At 45.6% G+C, this 22,173-nt stretch overlaps 1 protein-coding gene across 3 annotated transcripts; it reads right to left on the bottom strand.

The window, feature by feature from the left end:
- Window positions 1-1,437: 1,437 nt before the first annotated feature.
- Window positions 1,438-16,463, bottom strand: MINAR1 (membrane integral NOTCH2 associated receptor 1). 3 transcript variants are annotated; one of them, XM_061446789.1, is made up of 5 exons: window positions 16,265-16,463; window positions 10,581-10,722; window positions 7,490-9,827; window positions 5,788-6,042; window positions 1,438-1,807 (listed from the first exon to the last, which is right to left on the bottom strand). In XM_061446789.1, the coding sequence occupies exons 3-5, from the start codon at window positions 9,779-9,781 to the stop codon at window positions 1,610-1,612; spliced, it is 2,745 nt and encodes a 914-aa protein (XP_061302773.1). In that variant the 5' UTR covers window positions 9,782-9,827; window positions 10,581-10,722; window positions 16,265-16,463; the 3' UTR covers window positions 1,438-1,609. The 3 variants fall into 3 exon arrangements, with proteins under 3 accessions (XP_061302773.1, XP_061302774.1, XP_061302775.1); XM_061446790.1 differs by lacking the exon at window positions 10,581-10,722; XM_061446791.1 differs by lacking the exon at window positions 1,438-1,807 and having other exon boundaries at window positions 5,877-6,082.
- Window positions 16,464-22,173: the final 5,710 nt, after the last annotated feature.

Raw genomic sequence — 22,173 nt, 5'->3', positions numbered from 1 at the left:
AGGAAAGAACTGACACACTTCTAAAGTCACAACAAAGCCTTCGCTTTCCTCGCTACTTTTTATAAACCAGCCAGAAACAAAGAGCAAGAGGGAGGAACGAGCATCTGATGCTTTCCTAGCTGCTGTGTCATCGCATAGGGAGGCTGCTTCTGAAGAAAACAAACTACCCTACATAAAAAACATTCACTAAAAGAATCTCTTTTCCCTTACAGGACCAGCAAGATCATGTTATCTCCTGAAAATATATATTTTTTTTTAATTCATTTTTTTGTTTTCATCTATGCTTGACAGAAGAATAATACTGTCTGTGTATCTGCTTTCACTAACCATGGCAGGTCATTTCTGTCACAGCTTGAGAATTCCCTTGAACCTGCTATTTGCATTTGGGATGAAGCATCAAATGGACATTTCCCATGGGATACAGGCTGCTTGATGTCCGGTAAAGTCAACCATCATTCTTAAGTACATTAGCAAGAGGGAAGCAGAAGATCTTCCCATGCTGAATGCATTGCATTAATAGCAAGTTTGCACTAGTGCTGAAAAATTGTGCCCTTAATATAAGTGCTCAGCAACCACCAGCCCTGCTGTTTGAGGAGCACTCTGAACTGTATAGAAGGCTTGCGGGAAAAGAACCTCCATTAGTACCCATTATGCAGTGATTTATGTTATGGGCTTAAAATAGCAAAATTAAACAGTTCTATTTAATCTACAGTCTAAAAAGGCACAAAGACTTTGTGAAAAAAATTATAACTGTTCAGATTACATTTCCAAGAACTTTAACCAAGCGTTGCTTTGATTTGCCAGCTTTGCTTGCTGGCAGGAGTGAAGCTGAGACAATTTCACTGTCTGCGGAGGTAAAGAATACCCTTTTGGCAAGGCAAGTTTGCCAGCTCTATGCAAATGTTATTCAACAGAAGCAACTAAAACCTCTTGTGATTGCTTTAAAACATAATCTTTTTGGTCTGCAGCACATTGCACTTATCTAAGTACTCAGTGATGATAGAGTGGGTCTTAGGGCAAGACCAAATACAAAGAGCCCTTTTTTAATCTGAACATAGGAACGAACTCTGTTCATGGCTACACATTCTGCTTTCAATCAAATGATCATGAAATACATAAATACTATAAAATAAATACAATACATTCAGAGTTTTCTACATTGTAGAGAGCTTTAAGACTTCCCTAGCTCCCCGATGTAATGCATATAGAACATTCCCTTCTATACAGTGCTACCTCCTTGTACCCACACCTCCGTTAAATGCAACATAGCTCAGACAACCTTCCTCTTTTGCCTGGATTCTCATCAGTCTCTGATTCTGTAAAACATTATATTGTTTCTGTAGGAAAAAAAAGATATTGCACTTTTAAAAATGCATAAAAATTGAACCGAGTTCCCATTAACTCCACCAGTCTGTTATTTAAAATCAAACTCAAAACGAAAAATGTTTCCCTAGTTGTGTTTTACTATGTTTACTGCATTCTCCATCAGGATTATCCTCGGAACATTCTTCCTTAGCAAATTCCTTACAGTTCTGCCATCAGACGTTTGAAACACAGCATGAGCTATCCGAGATGCACACAGCTGGGAGTCACGGCTCTGTCCACAGGTTCAGGATTTCATTGTACAAATGGGAACTACAATGACCAGAATGACCGTACAAGCTGCCGCTGCTATCAGAGCAGCTATCTTGCAAACCTTTGCTCTTCTGAACTCGGCTTCTTTGCGTTTTAATAAGGAATCATAGCCAGGAGTATAAATGTCTTCCATCCAGTATTCCAAGTTGTTTGGGTTTAAAGATTCTTGAGTCTGAAAATTAAAAGGAAACAATTGTTAATTGTCTGGGATCTGTCATTAACAAAATAAATAAAGCAGATGTGCCTGAAGGCCTCCCAGCTGCATTTGGATCTGCTGGCAGGAGAAAGTGGGTTATTGCTGCTTCTCACATCCCTTCAACTACTGCTCCCAGTTCCATAAGGCTGATGAAAGTGGCAACAAAATACTGCAAAAAATAAACTCCTATAGCAGTGTAATTCTGCTGCAAAGCCCCTCAAGTACCTCTGATTCACCGGAAACTTTGTCATCTTGGATGGCATTTAAATAACAACTCTTTAATCTGCTAGACAGCAGAGATGTCAGCAACTACTGGCCTGTTACTGCTCTTTAAATTATTAAAGCCCAGCTGATGAGAAGGGTTCTTAACATATAGTCCTTGTGCATTATGTTTTATAAAGCTAACCTTAATTTTGCTACCATAGCTTGCTTTCAAGGGCACAGTTGCTCAGCCCCATCCATCACACATCACCAAAGGACAATTTGCAGATGCCCTCTGGAACAGGAATGCCTAGGACACCAGCCCTTCATTCCAGCATGGGAATACACAATCACAGGCAGCAGGCACTAAGCATCCCACAGAGTGGGGGCTGCAAGTTGGTTTCCATGAAATCCCCCAGGACAGTGATCCTCAGCTTTGACCTCTCCTTCCAGATTCATCTTCTGAAAGTCACCTGAATGCATAATGCTTTTAGGGGCAAAAGGAGAAAGGGAACAGGATACCTGGAATAAGATTTGGTACCACACATTACTCTGGACCATCTTCATAGACGAGACCATTTAACCCCAATGGCACAGTCTGTATCTCTACGGGAAGCAGTACCCTGCTTATTCCCAAAGTCGGAGTCTCTCTGGGTTCAGGATTTTATCATCTGAATAATTTACTTCTTTGGTTTTAATCTTTAGGGCTTTTTTTTTTTCCTTGGAATTTGTGAGCTCTTCAAGCTTCACATTTCCACCTTGCTTGTTTTTCTCCCTTCATCATTTCTGTTAGAGGGGGAAACCCAAACACTTGGCATTATAGCACTTACCAGCAGAAAGGAACAAAGCAGAAAGAACATACTGAAAAATGACAGCTTTTCCTCAGAGCTGTCTCCTGTTTCTGGGGCTCCAAAAGGCCATTTCTTTAAAAAATGAAAAAGATTACACATAAAAATGTTCCAGTGGGAATACCCAAACACACACCATTTCTGTGCTCGTAACAAACCTGATCTAAAGCTCATTGGACTCCGTACAAAGAAATTCCAGCTGACTTGAGAGGGATTTGGGTAAGCTTTTAATTGGCTAATTCAGATTGTGGCTACGAGCTACTGATTGAAACCTTGCTTTGCCTGCTAGCAGCATTTGCTTTTTATACAGAACTACTACAAGAAGTGATTTTGTAGCTACCGCAGAAATAGACAATTAAAATCGAGCAGCAGTTTTACGACCATTTAATGGAGATCCCTAGGATAGTGCTAGTATGCTGAAAAAGACCATCAGACAAGCCTGAGATTGCACCATTCAGGCTCCGAATGACCTATTCCAGTCTTTTGAAAAAAAAAACAAAAATACAGCAACTTCATCTCTCAATGCATCAGAAAACAGCCTGACAATGCTTCATCCCAGTGGATCATCATACACAGAGCAAGGCGATGAGATCTCACACAGACCCCACACATGGGACAAACTTGCCTGACTAGTTTTGCCTTTTCCTGAAGGAAAACCCAGCAGACTTGTCATGTTCCAGGAGAAATTTTAAATAAGCAGAGGTAGAAAACCCCCAAAGATACCCATGGTATCACAGAAAACTACAGTTTTGGACTTCTCTGACTTGGTATTGACCTTTTAACTACTTCAGAAGGAAGATGCATTATTAAAAAGGCCCATTACTGTTAATCAGCTTCCTTTCCCATTTCATTGCCAGATGTAGGAATGTTCATTAAAGCATAATGTATTTACTTTCAGTTCTAATAAACCTAATCACTGGGAAAAAAAAAAACCACTCATCAGTCTGCATCTATTTTTTAAGTTTGTCAGTAAGCTCTATTACGAAGTCTAGACATGGGCTTTGGAGAGTAAATGCAATTCTGACAGTCCTTTGGAGGGAGAGAATCAAACCAGTAAAGTTTTATAACCTTGATCCTAAAGATAAATGATGGCAATAAGCCGATTTCTCTGGTTTGCTCACAGTCGTGCGGAGCTGCTTACAGGGAATGTAATGGCCCTACGAGAAGCAGATGGAGAGCACTTCTCCCAGGGGAGCTTTGCTCCCAAATATCACCTCCCTTGTTGCTTCCACACAGCAGGTAAGGGATGCTTTGCAGAGGAACTTCTTTCAGCCTATTCCTACTCTAGCATACAGTCTGCAATGCCAGGAATAGGAATTTAGTAAGCCCTCTAAAGCTTTGAAGACCCAAAAAGCAGCAGGCAGCTGGGGCAAGATACAGCCTGGTCTCTGTGCTGCTTGGTTTCTCTCTGAGTACTTCTTTAGCCACAGCAAGGAGCAGGGGCTGGTGAGGATGGGGAAGTTTCCATGAGCCAAGCCAGGAGGTGAATTTGTCTCGCACAAATACCTGCACAAACACACACTGCACTAGAGCACCATGTGGATGATTATTTTAACGCCAAACCAGTCAACACGGAGTCCTGAGACATGGCATCAATCGTGAAGACTTGGGCTAACCAAGTTTTTCTCACAGTACCCTGATTCTCTCATAGGGCTTCATCTGACAGTCTGGAGCTGGGTTAGGTACCTTGGCACTGAGCCATCGAGAGCTGCTGTGGAGCAGCAAGTCCCACGCTCCCACACACCACGTTCCCTGGCAGAGAAGCTCTGGATACAAGCAGACTCCCTGCCTGAGTACGGCTGCACCACACAGATTGCTGATCAGAGAGCCCTGAGCTGCAGGTCAGTGTGTCCCAACTGCTGCCAAGCCTGTCTCCAGCTGAGGCAGCTTGCTCTGCTCTGAGGAATGCACACACATGCAAAGAGCCCAAAACGCCTGCAGTCAGCAGCAGTCCCCTGGCTGGTTCTTACCAGCTGAATAAATGCATATAACTGATACACAGCAATCTCTGCATCAGTGTGGATTTCATTATGTGATACATTTTGGGTTTCATAACCAAATACTGCAACTTTTGTTTGGTCTTTACACATTCTGGACACCATTCTTCATACTTTCCCTTTAAATTTGTGCTCAGATACCTTCCTTCCTTAAAGATATCTTGTGTTTATCAGGCTAGACAGGATATCCATCATGGACAGTCAGTCCTGGGTCTGGGCATTCCATTATATATCAGGATTTTGATTTCAAATACACCACAGTTTGGGAAAATTTAAATCCAACATTTGAATTTGTCTCCCAGTAACTTTCTCTGCTCTGTTTGTTGCACATTTCCAAGCTGAACTAAAATGCAAACAAGACACACCATTAGCTGATCTGCTCTTCACATGACTCTGGTTTCCAGCAGCTACTTCAAAGCTGCAACGGTGATGTGTTTCAAAACCAGTCATGGTGTTGAACATCTTCTACAATTATTTCATGTCTCATGTTGCTAGCAAAATGGAAAAATCCCTAACACTTAAATTTTCTGTGAATAATTCAGACAGAACAAGGATAGAAGAGAAAGCAGCAATGCCAGCTCCTGCACCACTCTGCTTTACTGCAATTAGGGACCGGTTCATCTCTGCACCCCTTTGTCCCTCAACTCTAGAGCCACTAACATCATGATGGCTTAGCAGACATTTCTCCATTGCAGAATAAGCTGGGAGCATCAACCTGTCAAGAATCACCATTCAGCAATGAAACACCCACATTCTTCTTTGTCCCTGGCCAGGATGGATAGGGATGAGTAAGATTAGAGGCTCAACACTGCATAGCTCTTTCCTGAGCTATCTAAATCCCTTCTTAAAGGCATATTCTGGCTACATTCATTCACAATCAAGTCATTCAAATTAAACAAATAGGACTCACTTGTAGATCCAATGCTGCAATCTTGCCTTTATCCCCCGAATTCCTCGTGTATTCCTCTATGGTCCATGACGGCTGTGCACGTTTCACTTCAGCCAGCTCTGTCAACCTCATGTCTGTGTAGAGTGGGTTGCTTTTCATGTGTGACTTGAGTGACGCAGGGTAGGGATGAGGGCTAAAGACTTGTTCAATCAAGAAAGCATCTTTTGGTTGTTTAGAGAGTCTATGTGGCTGTGGGATTTCGTATTGCCTGTCTGCCTGCAGTAGGGTTCAAAAGAATTTGAGAGAAGAAACAGGACTATGAGGGGGTTAAACACAAAGCACAGAGGTATCCCTTTCAGAATCACCATAAGATAAAGTATTGGCTAGGAAGAAGGTTTTGGATGGCCTTAATCCATTTGCCCACTTCGTCTCACAACCGAAGAGGTATTTTACAGACACAAATCCATGTTCACCATAACATGAACACCAAGCTGATGCAATAAAGAAAAATTAGGGTTTGTATTGTTTACAGATTATAAAACTATTCTGAAATGGTCCTGACCCCCAGAGAAGCCCAGCTGATCTGGAAAAGCTGAGACCCATGCAGATTCTAGATTCCTGTTAGGATATCAAATCTTAATATGAATAAGTCTTGAGTGAAGCCCCCAGATAGTACCTCCTTGACACCACACCATCCATGGTACCAGTTCAGGGTCAGCTATGGTCTACTGCAGGAGCAAGGAAGGGACTTTCAAAGTCAGAGTTTCATGCTGAGCAGATCAATGTACAGAAAAGCCAAGTTTGGGGGTTTTCTGCACATTTTTTTAGGGTAACCTTCTTCCCCTTCTTCATAACCCATGGCTTATGCTTTCTTGTTCACCCAACTGCACTTATTTCCACCGAGCCTCTTCCTCTCTTTTTCAACCCTTCTCTGCCTTCATTCTCCATTGTAAGGAGGCACAGCATGCCTATCACATGGTCCTTATCAGCAAGGTAGCTGAAGGATCCCCACCCCTCTCCAGTGTCCATGGAATAGAAACAGCCACCCACAGCATGCACAGTATTGACTGAGCAGCAACCAGACCCCAGCACAAAGACAGCAGTGGGCAGCTGCTGGGAGCTATGGGCAGTTTTTCTGGCTAATCAAAACAAGACCACAGTTATGCTGCATTTCCACAATGAGAGGTTTAAGACTTGCTTAAATGACCGTGAAAGTCACAACATAGCTACAGTTAGCATCTCACCGTACATATGCAAGGATTCTTTTCTTGAGGGATTTGAATCCATGAATCTATTTTGTTGCCTTTTAAATATGCACATATTTCTCGGATAAAAGCCATCACAATGTAACTGCAAAACATCCCTTCTAAAATAACCACTAGAGAATTGCAATTTTCCCCACACCCTTTTCACCAAATTGATTACCCAGCATCTTTGTATTGCCACTGATGAGGAAGAATACCATCATCTTCCAAAGATGTCAACCAAATTATTCCCCTTCCCTTTCCAAAAGGGCAAAGCTTTTAAAAAACAACTTGACCATATTGCAGCTGCCAAGCGAGAACATATAGGTGCAAAATCACTCAATTAAGGTAACAATGAAGACAGGCATAATATGGCAGGGCAAAGTATCGTCATAACCTAAGGCTTGTGATGACTATGGAAGACATTCATAACTAAATTATTTTTAAGTGCTTATTACGTGAGTTAAAGTTTAAATTACCTCTTTAGATTTCCTGTGCCAGTCCTTATTTTCTCCTCCATCTCTCTCTTTCCTCTCCTCTTCCGTAATGCCAACTTGGTTGGTGTAAGTAATAGCTCTCCAGTCTCGGGGAGAGTTTGAAATACTTGCTATTTTGGATTCCGTTGCGCTGTTTTCCTCTGTTAATGATCTGGATGACCTCCTAGTAAATAAACTTTTTTTTAAGGCTTTTACTCGAAGACTCTCGCTATTACTTCCACTGGCATCTGAGCAGCACCATTCTGGATTATTCTCCAGTTTGCCTCCATGAGGAGTATTGTGGCACTGAAATATCTGCGGGGAGTTACTCTCATCCGACGCAGCCTCACTTGTCAAAGAATTGAGATCTATTTGCACACTGACCTTCTCCGGCTGCTGGATTTTTTGATCCAACTTGCTTAGTTTTCCCAGGACTTGGGAGATTTCATCTCGGACACCTGAGAGAGATTCCAGTTTCTTCTCTATTTCACCAATCCTCAGCACTAGTTTGCAGACGCTCGTTTTTAGTTCATCATCTGTGTTACTGATGTCTGCCCGGGCCACTTTATCCAGCTTGTTACAGGCACTCCCATTGGAGATCTTTGTCAAATTGTGCTCAGGTGAACTCTCACAGTCTGATTTGTGCACCTGGGACAAGGAACCGGTGCTGTTGTAGCATGAAGACTGCATCACTCCTGTGGACCCGCTGATACTCATGTCATCCAAAAACCGGAAAATGTCACTGATATCATCACTCACGATTTCAGAGTCGTCATCTGAGTGCTTCAGAGAGTGCCGCTCTCCGTACTTGGCTTGGCCTGCTGCACACAAGTCCTTGCACTTCTTGTGGTCCAGAACTTGCTGCTCTGTCTGTGTCCCAACACTTGTGGTCCTGTCAATGCTCAAGATCTGAACAGAAGTACAGTTAATGCTTTTATCCTTAAACTTTTTGACTGGCTCATGTTTCTCCACATCTAGAATAGAAGGGATTTCCTTGGGTTTATGCCCATTTGGTTTCACGGCATAGTTTGCCTGCATAATTGGTTGTGAATCCTTCGCATTTAGGTAGGACTGATGCCTGTCAGCCGAAGGAAAGTTTGGAGATGGGTTGTTTGAACTCTGGTATCGCAGCTTCTCTTCAGACTGCTTCCTATTAAAAAATGATCTTTCAAAGTCGGGTACCTCCTCAGTATTTAAACTCCAGCTTTTAGCTGGCCAGGCAGTTTGCTTGGCTGGCTTTCCAGTCCACTTTTTGGTCTCCTGGGGCCCGAGAATAGTAGTTGGGCCAAAATACGTTGAAGCTTGAAGATCATCTAAGCTTTCATGCTTCACTCGTCTTTTGTCTGGTATAGGAGAATAAACTGGATTCAAGTACTGGCTGCTGTATGGCATTTCAAAGCTGTGGTTGAAGAAAGTCTGCTTAGAGCTTTCTTTCCTGTTCTTAGGCTCTCTGTGTCCATCTTCTGGCTTTTTGCTGGGCGGTATTAAGCTGGGAGATATTGTAATCAGATTATGAAAATCTTCTTTGAATATATTTCTTTTCTGGACACATGTCTGCATCACAAATGGCTCATCATTTGAAATGAAAGTTTCTTTTATGCCTGGATGTATAGGCAAGGAGTCCTGGTCTGATTCATTTTCAATGTTCATGGGGAAGTACGTACTCTGCATCTCGCATGGTGGAGATGTGGCAATGGAGTAGGACGCCAATGCCTGCAGCCTATCCAGAGAGGCAGCCCGGCCCTTCATGTCCTTATTAACACCAAGTAAAAAGTTGGGTTCCGATGAGGGAACAAACTGCTGACAGTCTTTGCAGTCCATCTTTCTGCATTTTGAGGACCTTCTGACTGGAAAACCCCGGTTGAACTCCTGGTCATTCAGTTCACAGTTGGGCACGCAGTCTGCCACATTGCAGATTTCTGTGTCAGATCTACAGGACTCGAAGGACTCTTTCTTCTTCACTTTCTGCCTTGCAACTGGAAGCTTCTCCTTGGCCACTCCCCCATTCATTTGTATGAGGTTGAATATTGTTACTATATCTGCTGCAACCATGATTTTCTTTGATTGCTGATTGTTTACAGTGCATCTCATTTTGTCTTTGAACAAAGTCGCTGGGAAATTAGGATCCAGGCAAGCAGTGTAAAACAGCACACTTCTGAGCTTGGCCAACTGGGATAAATCAAACCTCGCACACAGGGACTTGCAGAGGTCCTGGTAAGAAACAGTATTCTGCTTCGTGTCCAGCTCCTCCAAGATCTTCATGAGGAAGAGTGAGGATTCTTGATTGGACTCCATGGTTTAAGCGTATTTTGCTGTTTAGCCTGGAAACTGTGCTCCACTTCTATAGCAACACACAATAGCAAAACAAAAAAGATTGTAAGTCACCCACAGATAAGATTCAGGACCTTGTAATTCAGCCCAGATGGGACTTGACTCTCTAGCCATGTAGTCGAAGGTTTGCTTGTATAACCCATCCTCGTGGTTCTGAACTCCAGGCTGTAATCCTAGCACTGGTGGATTTAATACTTAAATGGAATCAGGATTTCATCCAAGGAGGCTCGTTTATGTCAGTGTCTTCTAAAGCAAGGAAGTGAATAAACAGCAGAAGCTTTGGAGGGGCTGAACTAATGGCAGATATACAATATATACAATCCCAGCCTGCTTCCTGTGGGGCTTTCACGGAATTCCTTACCAACTTCTGAGAGGTTGAAAGAACAGACACATCAAATTGTTTGACAATAATTCTAGCCCTAGCCTAACCAGAGATGATCTACCACACCATGACACCCCCAGCTGTTTTCATACCTGACTGCAGATGGCTCTCAGAAAGATTTACGGACAGTAAACTTCTGATGTGGTTTTAGAAGTTACCTGAACACATAATTACCATCGTGCTTATTTCAAAACATTATTTTCACCTCTACTCCGGATACTATGGGGCTTTTCCCAGAAATACCTTTTCCTAAGTTTATGACTAAGGAATGGAAAAGCTGCCTGGTCTCATGAAAAATATCTATGTGAGCCCCATTTCAGCTGAAAAGTGCAAAATTTAGATAAGAGAAGAAAGAGTTAAACACAAAAAATCCCACTGAACCTTGAAACCAATCCAGCAGATGCTAGAGGGCTGCCTGCCAATCAGGGTGGATTTGAAAACTGAGCAATATCAAGGACAGAGAACATCCTCTTCAGTGATGTGCTCCCAGAGAAACCCAGGGAGTGCAGCTTCATTCACCAGCCTGAAATGATAGGGCAGAGGTGGAGAGCAAAGGCTGAGCATTTATGTGGATAACAAGAACAGCCTGAACGAGCACTGCTAGCGCTAGCAAACATCTTGGGAAGGATATAAACCCCTGCCCTTTCAGATTTCAAACCAACCTCTAACTATTATGGATTAGGAAAGGACATTGATGGGAGGCAGATTATTTTTCATCTGCCTACTATGAATATCCTTGTCAGTGTCTCTGCTGTTGGCTACTAGGAGAGGCAGAGCACGCAATGATGCAGTCTGCCAATTCCTATGTTTGGTCACTTTGTTATTCCTACAGATAGGAACGACAAAAGTATTTTCATTTCCCAAAAAAGGTATGGTACCTTTCCCCATTCACTCCCACCCTTAGATGACCCCTGAACTAATATCTCCATCCACCCAAATGGCAAAGCATATTAAGTCAGGCTTGCAAGGCTTCTTATCACTCATTTCAAGTCACCTCCCAGCCAAAAACCTCAGTACTCCTGAGCACCACTCCAGGAATACAGGGCTCCCATTCTTGCAACCTTTCATCTTGCCATGACACTGCACACTGGTGATCACCCAGCGTCAAAAGCCAGCATAAATAGGTTATGTGGCAAAAGTCACAGTAGCATCTTCCAGAGGGAAAAAAAGAAAACCACCAGGTTGCCCACGTGAATATGAAACAAGTCTCCATACAGACTTGGCTGTTTAAGTAGCATCTTTCTACCGTCTTATGATCAGAACTTGAGCAGCAGCAATGTGAAGGTATTTCTGTGATTGTAAACACAGCTCTCAGAAACCAATGGCTACAGGGATTTTCCAACACCTCTGCTGCAGGTGTGTTTGCTTTTAAAGCTCCTGTATTACGCATAGCAGCCCAACTCTTCTGTTCACTGACAAAGAGCAAAAACGTGAAATTGCTCAGAGCTCAGCTCCAGACAGTAATGCTAAAAGCTGCAGAAGGATGTTTGTATCCCTTTTCTCTTTATCAGCAGTCTGTGCTCAGAGGCACAGGCTTTTTAACAGCCTGCCTTTATATTTCTCTGGCATGTCACCATTAGACAATGAAGCTCCCAAGCTAGAACTAAACCAAACTACCTGCCACCAGAGCCACCGAGCACTCCCAGAGTAAACTGGCTTAGAGACTTTCCCAGCTGCCAGGGGCTGGCATTCCAAGTCAGTTTTCTGCATGTTATAAGCCTGCCATTTGGGGAAAGAGTGGAAATCTGTCTTTTTGTCACCTCCAGGCTCAATACCAGCAACACCAACTGTCTCCTCCCATTTGTAACTTCACAGAGCTTCTTGCAAAACCCTCACCTGGATATGCATTTTCTCACACAGTACACTGCCTGCACTGGCCTGCCAGCGCCCTGCTTTCTCCCCACTCACACTCCTGCTAAAATACATAAGAGAACACCTTGCAATAACATATTTCTTAAAACTGTAAACCTATTTTGTTCCCTACCTTTCTGCCTTTGAGCTCTCATCCCAGTAAGGATATCCTAGGTACAGTTTCTAGAGTTTTATTCGTTTTGCAACAGCCCATTCTTAGCATATCCCTCCCATCAGAGGTTTTAACTTCAAATTATGTTTCTAAACCCTATGAATCTAGTAAAACCTAGGTGGAAGCCCTGCACACCTCCAAATCTCACACTGCTTTTATTTAGCACCATCAAGGAGCCTTGGCTTGGGGACTCCAATCCATACCCAAGCAGTAAGGCAGCTGCACTGAAGCACGGATCCCAAGCAGAAAAGGTCTGCTTGACATAGTCTAGCTCCATCTAGGATCCTGTACCCCAGAACCAAGTCTGGGAGGTGATGGTCAGCTGTAAAACAGTGAGAGGACAGGGAAGTGACAGAGGGATTAAGGCAAGGGTGACCAGGAGAGAGCTGAGTTTGCTGAAGTGGGAATTGGGGCAGTTCTCTCAACTGAGGCTCAGCTATGAGACATGGGATTTGGAAAAGGCAAGTTGTAAAATCAGATGTGTGTCTTGAGGAACAGCTAGCTGGAATAATTTCCTCTTGGCTGTTCACTAACAGCTTTCTGGTGTGAGTGCACATTAGGTGCGAAAGGTACCTTTGGGCTTCAGCCTAGGCATGGAAATGTGTTCCCTCATGCCAGAGCATTGGAAATGTTGCTAGTGGAGCACACAAAAGATTCAGACTGTGAAGAATAAGATGTATTACCCTATAAGAATAATATATAAGAGCCTTGAAATCTTGTTTTCTAGGTCAGGAATGAAAAACCTAGTGCCAAGGTTTTTAGTGGCGTATTAAGCTCCTCTGCCTCTTGTCAAGCCTCCTAACAGCTTGCGACAGAGACAGGTGACTCTTGGCAAGTCACACCGGGAGATGCCACATCCCAGGTGCCAAGCATTTGGCCGAGCACCATCTCAGCTGTTATAGCGACATTCATTCATTATCTCTCAGAGCAGGACCAGAATAGACCTGGACGTGGCACATAAATGCAAAGCTCCATAGAGAAAAGAGTACAGGAAGGCCTTTTAAAGAGGGTATAGCGTCATGAATCAGTCAAAAGCAGCAAATCAAATGAAATGACCCACAGCAAGAGTAGCAGCACGGAGCCTCCTCAGATGGCCTCAATTCCACTGACATCCTCGTGCCTTACCTTCACTACTAGCATCCACATGCATCCTCCAAACCACCCCCAAACTGACTTAAGTCTCCAAAGACATGGAGCTAACCAGACACAAGGACAGGATCTAGCTTAGTTATCTTCAACAAGACAGTCTCTGACCAAAGGAGCCACTTAACATTTCATCTTTAATGACTTTGTTATATTAACACTGGGAGGGTTGCTTTGACTCAGCTCCCTAAGACTTGACATTTGCTGCTCTAACAGCACAATTATATCCCAGCATGGACTCGTACAGCATCATATTGCATGGCTAGTCGATGGGGTCTGACTCTCCTTGCACGCAGATGAGCTCCAGGCTTACCACAAATCAATGTCTTCTTGCCCTGCACCAAGAGCAATGAACTGAGCTCTCATCTTACCATTATCTCAGCCTCTGGAGAAGAACAAGAATATTACAATTACAACCTCCATCCCTAGTGGTGCTTCCTGCTGCACAAAGGGAATCTACTGTTCTATTTTCTGGTGTCCTTAGGAATCAAGCATCCATAAGACCTCTCCCCTGTGGCTCTCCAGACCAAGGGAACCTGTGCACTCTTTCATGCAGCTTGGTTCCCCACAGGAAAAGCAAAATGTGATTTCCCTCCTCACCACCTCCCCAGTCAGCATCAGGGCAGGGGGTCCCCTCACCTCCTGACTATTCACCATGCAGGAATTCATATTAGTAGTGGTTCTCAGTTGCTCTGGCTGCTTTCCCCCATGGAACCCTCAAACCCTGCCCCATTGGGGGCAGCGCACATCGGGGCAGACAAATCCCAGCACAAGATTCAAGAGAAAAGTCCCACCACCCGACTTCCCTGAGCAGCTGTGGAGTGCCAAGGTACTTTTCACAAGCCTGAACCGTGGCCACTAACAGAGAGACTACATTATCTCCCTGTTATTTCCTCCTTCATTTCCTTCCCTGTTCTTTGTGCTTCTGACATTTCCCAATATCCACAGCAGGTGCAGCTAATACACAGCCGCGGTTGCTGGAGCCATCATTTCCCCTCTCCCTTTGATTTGCCAGCCGAGAGGGAAAGAGCATCCTTGTTTTGCTTCCCCCCACAGTGACTAACGGGCCACCCTATAACAGCATTACGGCGACGCCAGGCAGAGCAAGCGATCCTCACATAAATTCCCCCAGAAAGAGCCAGCTACTTCAGTGCAGGAAAACACTAATATAGAGCCTGTGATATGCTGTTTTACTATTAACTTGAACTCATAAGTCTTTCAGCCTGTCTCCCCAAAGACAGACACTATAAAACAAAACAGGCAACGCACGCCTCGCGTGAAACATGTAACCCATTGGGATGGAATTCAGTTTTTGTTTTTCCCCATACTCACAAATCCATTTCTCTGTCAAAACATTAAGAAACCTGTGATGAACAAACAGGCATCTCAAGCTCTGTCTGGCTTCCTACACACACACACACCGGAGCCGGCATTTGGGGAAACACTGCCTATTTCCGCGCACCTTATTCCTCCTCCTCCCCTGCCTTCTGCTGCTCCTTAGAAAGAAAACTAAAAAGCGCACTTTGGAGCCTTGCCCACGCAGTGGCCATTACTTCTCTCCACCTTTTATTGGAGAGACACTCCTCTGAACAGCCCGACACCAGCCGTCTCCTCCGGACCGCTCCCTCCTCTGTGCGGAGCCGGGTGGGCTCCGCTCCCCAGCGAAGGTAGGAAACGGGTGCTGGCTCCCAGCCTCGCTGATGTGGTTCTTATTTACCCCTCCAGAGCCGAAGGGGATGAACGCCTGCAGCCTGGCTGCTTACAGGGCTTGTGCACCCGCTCTCGCCCGCAGCTCGCTGCTGTTCTGCTCAGGAACAGCACTCTCCGAGCATCCCACCGCTAACCTCATCCGCTGATCACCAGGGGGCTCAGTGGGGACGAGCACTGGAGGAAGTTGCTATTTTCTGGCTCTTATCTTGTGGGAACAAGGCTTGGAAAAACCACGCTTTACAATCTCAGCTTCCCCCCACTACAGAATTCAGCAGTTTTTAAAGGCTCCTAATGCATAAATTAAAGGGAAACTTGTGGATAGAAGCAGCGAACCCCCACAGATGTGTCAGGGCTCAAATAGATTTTTCTTGCACAACATTAGGCTAATTATTTGCATTGTTCAGTTATGCAATCCAGGATCTATATAATCTGGAAAAGTGCAAACAATCATTCTAAACCTGCAATAAATCACTTGAATTATTACTGCATCATATGCTCTTGGTTATTCTTTGCCAACTACCGGCCCATGCAAACACACACAAATTCCATCCTCTCAACACGTTATCAGAGCACATCTAAGTCACGCTTTTCCTCCAAATTTTCTGAACAAGGAGACACCACTGCAAACACCAACAGATAGACACGAAAAGGTCTAATGGAGTTAAGTGTGAGCAATTTATTCCATCTATGGGCAAACCTACAACCACCTCACTGCCACCCCGGACCTGACTCTGCACTGACTGGTTTCCTCACGCTAGCGGGTCCGGTTTCCCTCGTCCCCATCGTTGGTGCTTCCCATCCCTCCAGGCTCCCTGGTTAGGGTTTGGGGGCGCAGACCGGGGTCACCCATATCCCCCCCTCCAGCTGCCAGGGGACAGACCCAGCCGTGCGGGACTGAAGTGGAGCTGCCAAGACACAGATGGAGTTCCAGGATTTTGGAGTCCTCCCTTTCCTGGGGAGCCGGACAAAGATCAGGGACCTCGGGGAGCCCGGCAGGGTCCGCAGGGTCTGGGGGGGGTCTTATCTGCGCTTACTCCCCCTATCCCCGACCCGGCGGAGGGAGCCGGTGCTGAAGCCCCCATCCCGCACCCCATTGCATCCCTGGGGCTGGGGAGCGGAGGGCGGTTGTCCTCAGCCCCCCTTTCCGCCAGCGCACCCCCGTGCCCCCCTCCCTGTACCTGGGGCTCACCTGGGGGTTCCGCCTGCCTCTTGCCTGGGGAGCGCGGCCGTCACGGCTGGCTCTGCCTCTGCAGCAGCCGCTGCCCAGAGCGGAGGAAGAGGAGGAGGATGAAGAGCCCGAGCCTGGAGCCCCAGCAGGATGCCATAGCGCCGGGCTGCGCTGACAAAGGCGGCAGCAGGTTGGCATGGGAGGAGGGAGAGACGGAAAGGAGGAGGGAGGGGGCTGCTCAGGCCGAGCCTCCCTGCACCGCCCCCGGGCCCGCAGCCGCCGGGGGGGCTGCCCCGGCCGGCCCCAAGCGCTGCGGCAGCGGGGCCCGCAGCGGCGGTGCGCGGCGGGGAGCCGGGACCCGTGCTCCGGCCCTTTACGTTATCATTGTTATTATCTTTATCATTAGTGCAAGTACCGGCCGCTGTCGCAGCCTTTAAGCTGGGGGGGGGAGGGCGGGGTGGCTCGGCGTCCCGGCAGCAACGAGCCCCGGACCCCCCCCCCCAGGCCCTGTTTGTATGGGAGACGGCAGCTCCTGGATCCCCCCGCACTGTGAGCGCCGCTATTTCCCCCATCCCTGCACCCCAAATCCGGGCAGAGGGTGTCTGGCACAAAGGTGTGCAGGGGAGGGGGATGCCCAGCACTTGGGGACACCGCACCCCTGGACACCCACCGCCCTGGGGTGCAAAGGCCACTGATGCACAGACTTGTGCTGACCATGCACCTGACCTCTTGTGAGGCCAGATACATCCTACCTCCCCAAAGAGGGGGTTGTGGTCCCTGCAGGGATGGGTCCTGGTGCTGCGGGAGGCCAGTCCCCACCTCGGGTGTGCAGCACCAAAGCAGGCAAGAGCTTACCTGGTGTCAGAGCATTGCTTCTTCCCTTGCTGATGGTCGGCTTGCCACGCCACACGGAGATATCGACGGGAGTTTTTAATAGAGGTGTTGCTGGGTGAATAAAGCAGTAAGGTGTCAGAGGCTTGACTGTTCGTCTCATTAGTATTGTTTGGGAAGTGGACCATCAGCTTTTCTTTCCTAGACGAACTAATTCAAAGGGTTGTATGCACAAACACGTCACGGCCATCAGAACACTGTGGACAAACTGACATAAAACTATGTGTTTTACTCTGACAACCTTGGGAACAGACCTCTCTGCTTTCCTGGGAGAAACAAGGGGCCAGGAGGGGGTTTTGCCTGAAACCCACTGATGTGCAAGTCCTTCCACTGACTTTGAAGAATATTGTGTGTGATTCAGTGTATGTATAATATCTGTAAAGACACAATGCGCATAGCAGTTAATACAAACGAAGACGATAAACATCGTTGCAAACAGAAGAAAAACGTGTTCATGCTATCCTTATTCTTGCCACTACTTTACAGCACTGAAGAGGCAGTGTCCTTGGGCCACATTTTCCATGCTTTTGTCAGACTGTTTTACGGCTTAAGTAGCCATTTACTTGCAAATTGCATGGCTGGATGCTTTCAACCCTATGGTCCTTCCTATAGAGCCTTCAGGTCATCAAAGGGTGGAAAAGGTCTCTATACCTTTCAGAATTGCAAACACCAGAGAATAAGTAGGAAACACTTCTTACCCCTAGTCCAGGTCTGGGTGATCTTACTTGGTTTTGCTCAGGTTCTGATAGGTTTCCAGAGCTGGCTCCCATAGCAAAAGCTGATCCAGCTAGAAAAGAAGGAGCATAATAACAACGAGATCGATAATGCATTCCCGATTATGAAGGATGGTGTTTGATCAACAACCCCTGATTGACAGGAAGTCCCCAGCCACATAATCCTGAACTCCTCGTGGGAGGAAAAGGGATGAATGCAGCTGAAATGGTCATGTATCAGCCAGTGCTCCCTTGGCATGCAGTCCTGGTGTGTGTTCGCTGGTCCAAGTTGTAGCTGTGATATGTAACTGCCTCCTGTAAAAGCCTGGTGAGAATATGCAGCGACTAAAAAGCTCAAGGCTTCAGTGGAAGGGCTGTTCTTCAACACACATCTTTTGCTCCTGCACTGCATGCAGCATACTTCGTGCACAGCATTATTCCCTCAGCTCCAAGGAAAGCCATGCCCCAAAGCCAGGCTGCAGCCACAGCAAAAGGTTGGTGACTGCCTTTTGCCTTCCTCGCTTCTCCCTCAGCACTCAGAAATTACACTTAATTGATGGCAAGGGTTTCATTAGCTCTTTGTGTGCTGTGACCAGGACCGTGTAATTAGGAATCACCTGCAGAAATTGTTTTGAAACAGTTAAACATGGTGCAGATTCATAAACACAAGACGTTGATTCTACAAAAAGACACTGGGTGGTGTGTCCCTGGCTGAAGGTACAGAAGGGGTGTATGTATATATGTGTATATATATATATATGTATGTATGTATGTATGTATGTATGTGGAGCGTTGGGGCCAGGGCAACCAATCTGAGTAGCCTGGGCTGTGCAGGTCTGCAGTGATTTCCCCTCCTCTTGCTTTCCCATCTAGACTCCAGTTGTTCCCCCCCTCCCCAAGCCAGGTTTCATAGAAGCTGCAGTGGGAATTTTGTCTGAGGTGAGAGCACCAGATGAGCTCTCCCTGTCCCCGTTCCCCATCTAATTTTAGCACCATCCTCTCCCATCTCCCCTCCCCACATTTCCTTGATGTCTCTGCTTTGTTCTCCACTCTTCCCTTTCATCTGCTCTTTCCTTCAGTGGCTGGCACATTTACCTTGTCTGGCTCCCCCATAGCCTCCACCTTCCCCCCAGGCCTCCCATCTTCCCTGCCTTCCCCTCCAGCAGCTTCTTCCAAATTATCCAGGTGACCCACTGGGTGTAGGAGATACCTCCTTAAGCCAGGGGTGTCCAGGACTGCACACTTGCCTTTCCTGGTTTGAAGAAACTATGCTACATAGGGAAGAGACTATATAGCCTATGTAGCGTAGCCCTAATATAAGGATATTTCAGCCCCATTTGCTTCCCAGGGCCAGAGCATGGTCCTCATTCATATGTGATGCTACTACCAGCTGCACAAAAATAAACACATTCCCACTGTCTTGTTCTCTCTCATAGCATCAACAGTGCTTCTGTTGGTGCACAGGGTAACCCCACAGGGCCGGTTACACTGAAGCTGATGGATGCTGAAGGAGGAGCTCATGTTGAGGGTGAGTGAGGTCTAAGAAAGAAGATCTTTCATCACTGCAACACTCAGTAGCTATTTCTCTGACACTTTTGTCTTCCTCTCCATGTTATAACTCCCATGGGGTGGGCAGGTTTTTTCCACTCACACGTTGTCCACACTCTTGCCGAGTGTTTTCTTTCAGTTGCAAGCCCTCCAGAGCAGTGTGTACCCAGCAAACTGATATAAAGTGCAGCAAGCCCAAGCTCAGGGCACTTGCTTTGCCTTATCTCATGCAATCTGGCTGTAACACCACACAGCTGTTACAGGCTTTGACTTGCAAAGACTTAAACAAGTGATAAATTTAAACCAAACTCTTTATCCCATTGACATAAAAGGATCATTTTAAAGCACTAAGAGGTCTTTAGGCAGCCTTTTCTTTACCTCCCTTATTGCAACCTCTGGGCAAATTTGTGCTATTAGAAAAACAAGAGCTAAACATACCCAAAACCCTCAACCAACCTGGTGGTTTAGCTGCTCTCAGGAACCCCCAAATCATTTCCTAATGAGCTTCTTTTACTGAGAGGTACAGGGAAACCAAGTCCGTTTTAACTGGGACATGACCATACCTATCATCTTCTTCAGCACATGTCTCTTAAAGAGCAAGCAACAGTCAGATGGTATTAAAATGTAGAAAAAAACAGTCCTTCACCAGTGTAGCTTATACTACAGAGACTGATGCACATTTGCCAGTGTGCCAATAGCAAGTCCTTAGTCTGTTCAGGGTTTGCTCTTAACAGAAAGAGAAAAATCTAAAGCCCAAAACACAGCCCTATGCTAAGAGCACCAGTAGCTACATTCAGACAAGACTCTGAGCCTGTTGTGCTCCCTGAAGCGTTTAACTGGGATTTGGGAGTGCAGGGCAAGCTCAGAGGGAATGGCTGGACAATTTAGGGCATTGCTTTCTTCCCCTTCCTGCCACAGTCTGGGTGAAACACTGGAGTCTCTCTTAAAGACATACCAAAAGTTTCTGAGTCATTAAATAGCACTTTGCAGCATGCAGATTGCTATTTTTATTAAGTACTCCACATTTGCACTTCCTCTGAAATCTCAGTAGGGCACCAATATTGCTGAAGTTGGTCCTGTGGCCAGCACGCATGCAGGCTATGCCTGGAAAGATGCATCTCTGAGTTGGCAGTGGTTATCAGTGAGTGATTGATAATGGGCAAACTTCTTGTTCAGCTAAATGGATTTTGGCAGAGGATCGCTTGAAATACAACAACCAAAAAAATCAGCCTGTTGAATAACATCCACCCATACCAGATGTGCTGAGGGGAGAAATTCTTCAAAGCAGTACACTTGACAGCAGTCCTAGGCAAAGAGAATTTTTCCCCCCAATATATTTACAAAGAAAGACAGAACTGTGAGTGGGATGGATAAGATAAAATATTTTTGTGAATATTGATCTAAATTTTTTAATCAGTTTCCCTCTGCTATGTCAAATTTCTTTCCAGTGGGAGTGGGAACAACTGGTTTTTGCTGGCACAAATGTCTGTGAGTAATAAACCCTCATAGTGCAACGTTCAAGCATTTGTAAAATAAGCTTTAAAGATCATGTACAAAACCACTGATGATTGAAGTGATCACAGGCTAATCCATCTGTGATAAGAAACTTTACAGTTAAGCCTGTTTAACCAACTGAAGCAGCAACTTGTTTATTTATATTCACCACCACTATTTTTTATAAATGAGCCTTCACTTGGGCTTTTCGGTTCAGGTCTTTTTGAGTGCATCACAAACCATGAGCAAAATGGGCAAGATTCAGACACTTCCCAGGCAGTAGCTCTTTTTCTGGAGCAAACATGCACAAAAGCACAGGTATAACTGATGTTATATCAAAAGTGGGGAAAAAAGAGTAACGAGGGGCTGCTTTTTGATTACAGCCCCTAGGAGGGAGTGGGAGTCTTGCAGAGTGCTGGAAGGCTGCACAGATGGAATCAGTGCAGCTCAGTGTATCTGTGCTCAGCCAGTGCTCCGCCTGTTGAGGCACCGGTTGCTCTTGCTCTGATGGGTGAAGGCAGCAGCAAGTGTGACAGGTAACCACCTGTCTGCTTTGCAAGATTTCCTTGACCACCACTCAACAACAGGCTGTGTAGGACTTCTGGTCAGGGCTGGAGATGTGTTTGTTCCATGTGAGCTCTTTGGAAGGTGCTACCTACCATACTGAGTTCCAGAGAGGAGAAGGTATTTCCAAGCTGTGCTGGCTTCTTGCACATTCAGGTGAGTTCACAGTGCAATCTGTTTCTCTGTTTGCTACTGGCTCATCCTCAAGTCTTGTCCATCAAGGTTTACTAAAGGAAAATCAAAACAACCTTCACATGAGAGTTAAAACCTGAAGGAAGATACTTCACCTCCAACGATGCTGTCCTCAGCCCTCACACCAGTTCCACAACCATGACCTGACCATATGCCCACTGAAGACAGAGGAGACTTTCCAGTCATATCGATGGATGTCAGATTGCACTCACTGGCATGTTAAACAGTCTTCAAGTTCCTTGTGGTCACTAAGGAACTCACAAATGCCTTTGCTTTTACTTCCCTTAGTAATTATTTATTGGGATGGCCTTTTTATAGAATCCCCTTAAAATGTTCATCCAGATTTTAAGGCCAGCAGAGTCTATTAGCTCATCAGTCTATGGAATAACATAGCCCATAGCATTTCACTCAATAACTGCTGTGTTTAGCTCAGCAGTTAGCATTTGATTAAAAAGTATCTTCCAGAAAAGCCTGCAGACTCCACTTAGGACCTCAGGGAATAAAGACACTGTCATTGCCTTCAGTGGT

Source organism: Pezoporus flaviventris, unplaced genomic scaffold (genome assembly GCF_033815535.1).
Source record: "Pezoporus flaviventris isolate CSIRO_AGI_PZ_B2104156 unplaced genomic scaffold, CSIRO_AGI_Pfla_v1 ptg000006l, whole genome shotgun sequence".
Taxonomy (NCBI): Eukaryota; Metazoa; Chordata; class Aves; order Psittaciformes; family Psittacidae; genus Pezoporus; species Pezoporus flaviventris.
The sequence above is the reverse complement of the archived record's forward strand: the minus strand, read 5'-3'. Positions and strand labels throughout refer to the sequence as shown.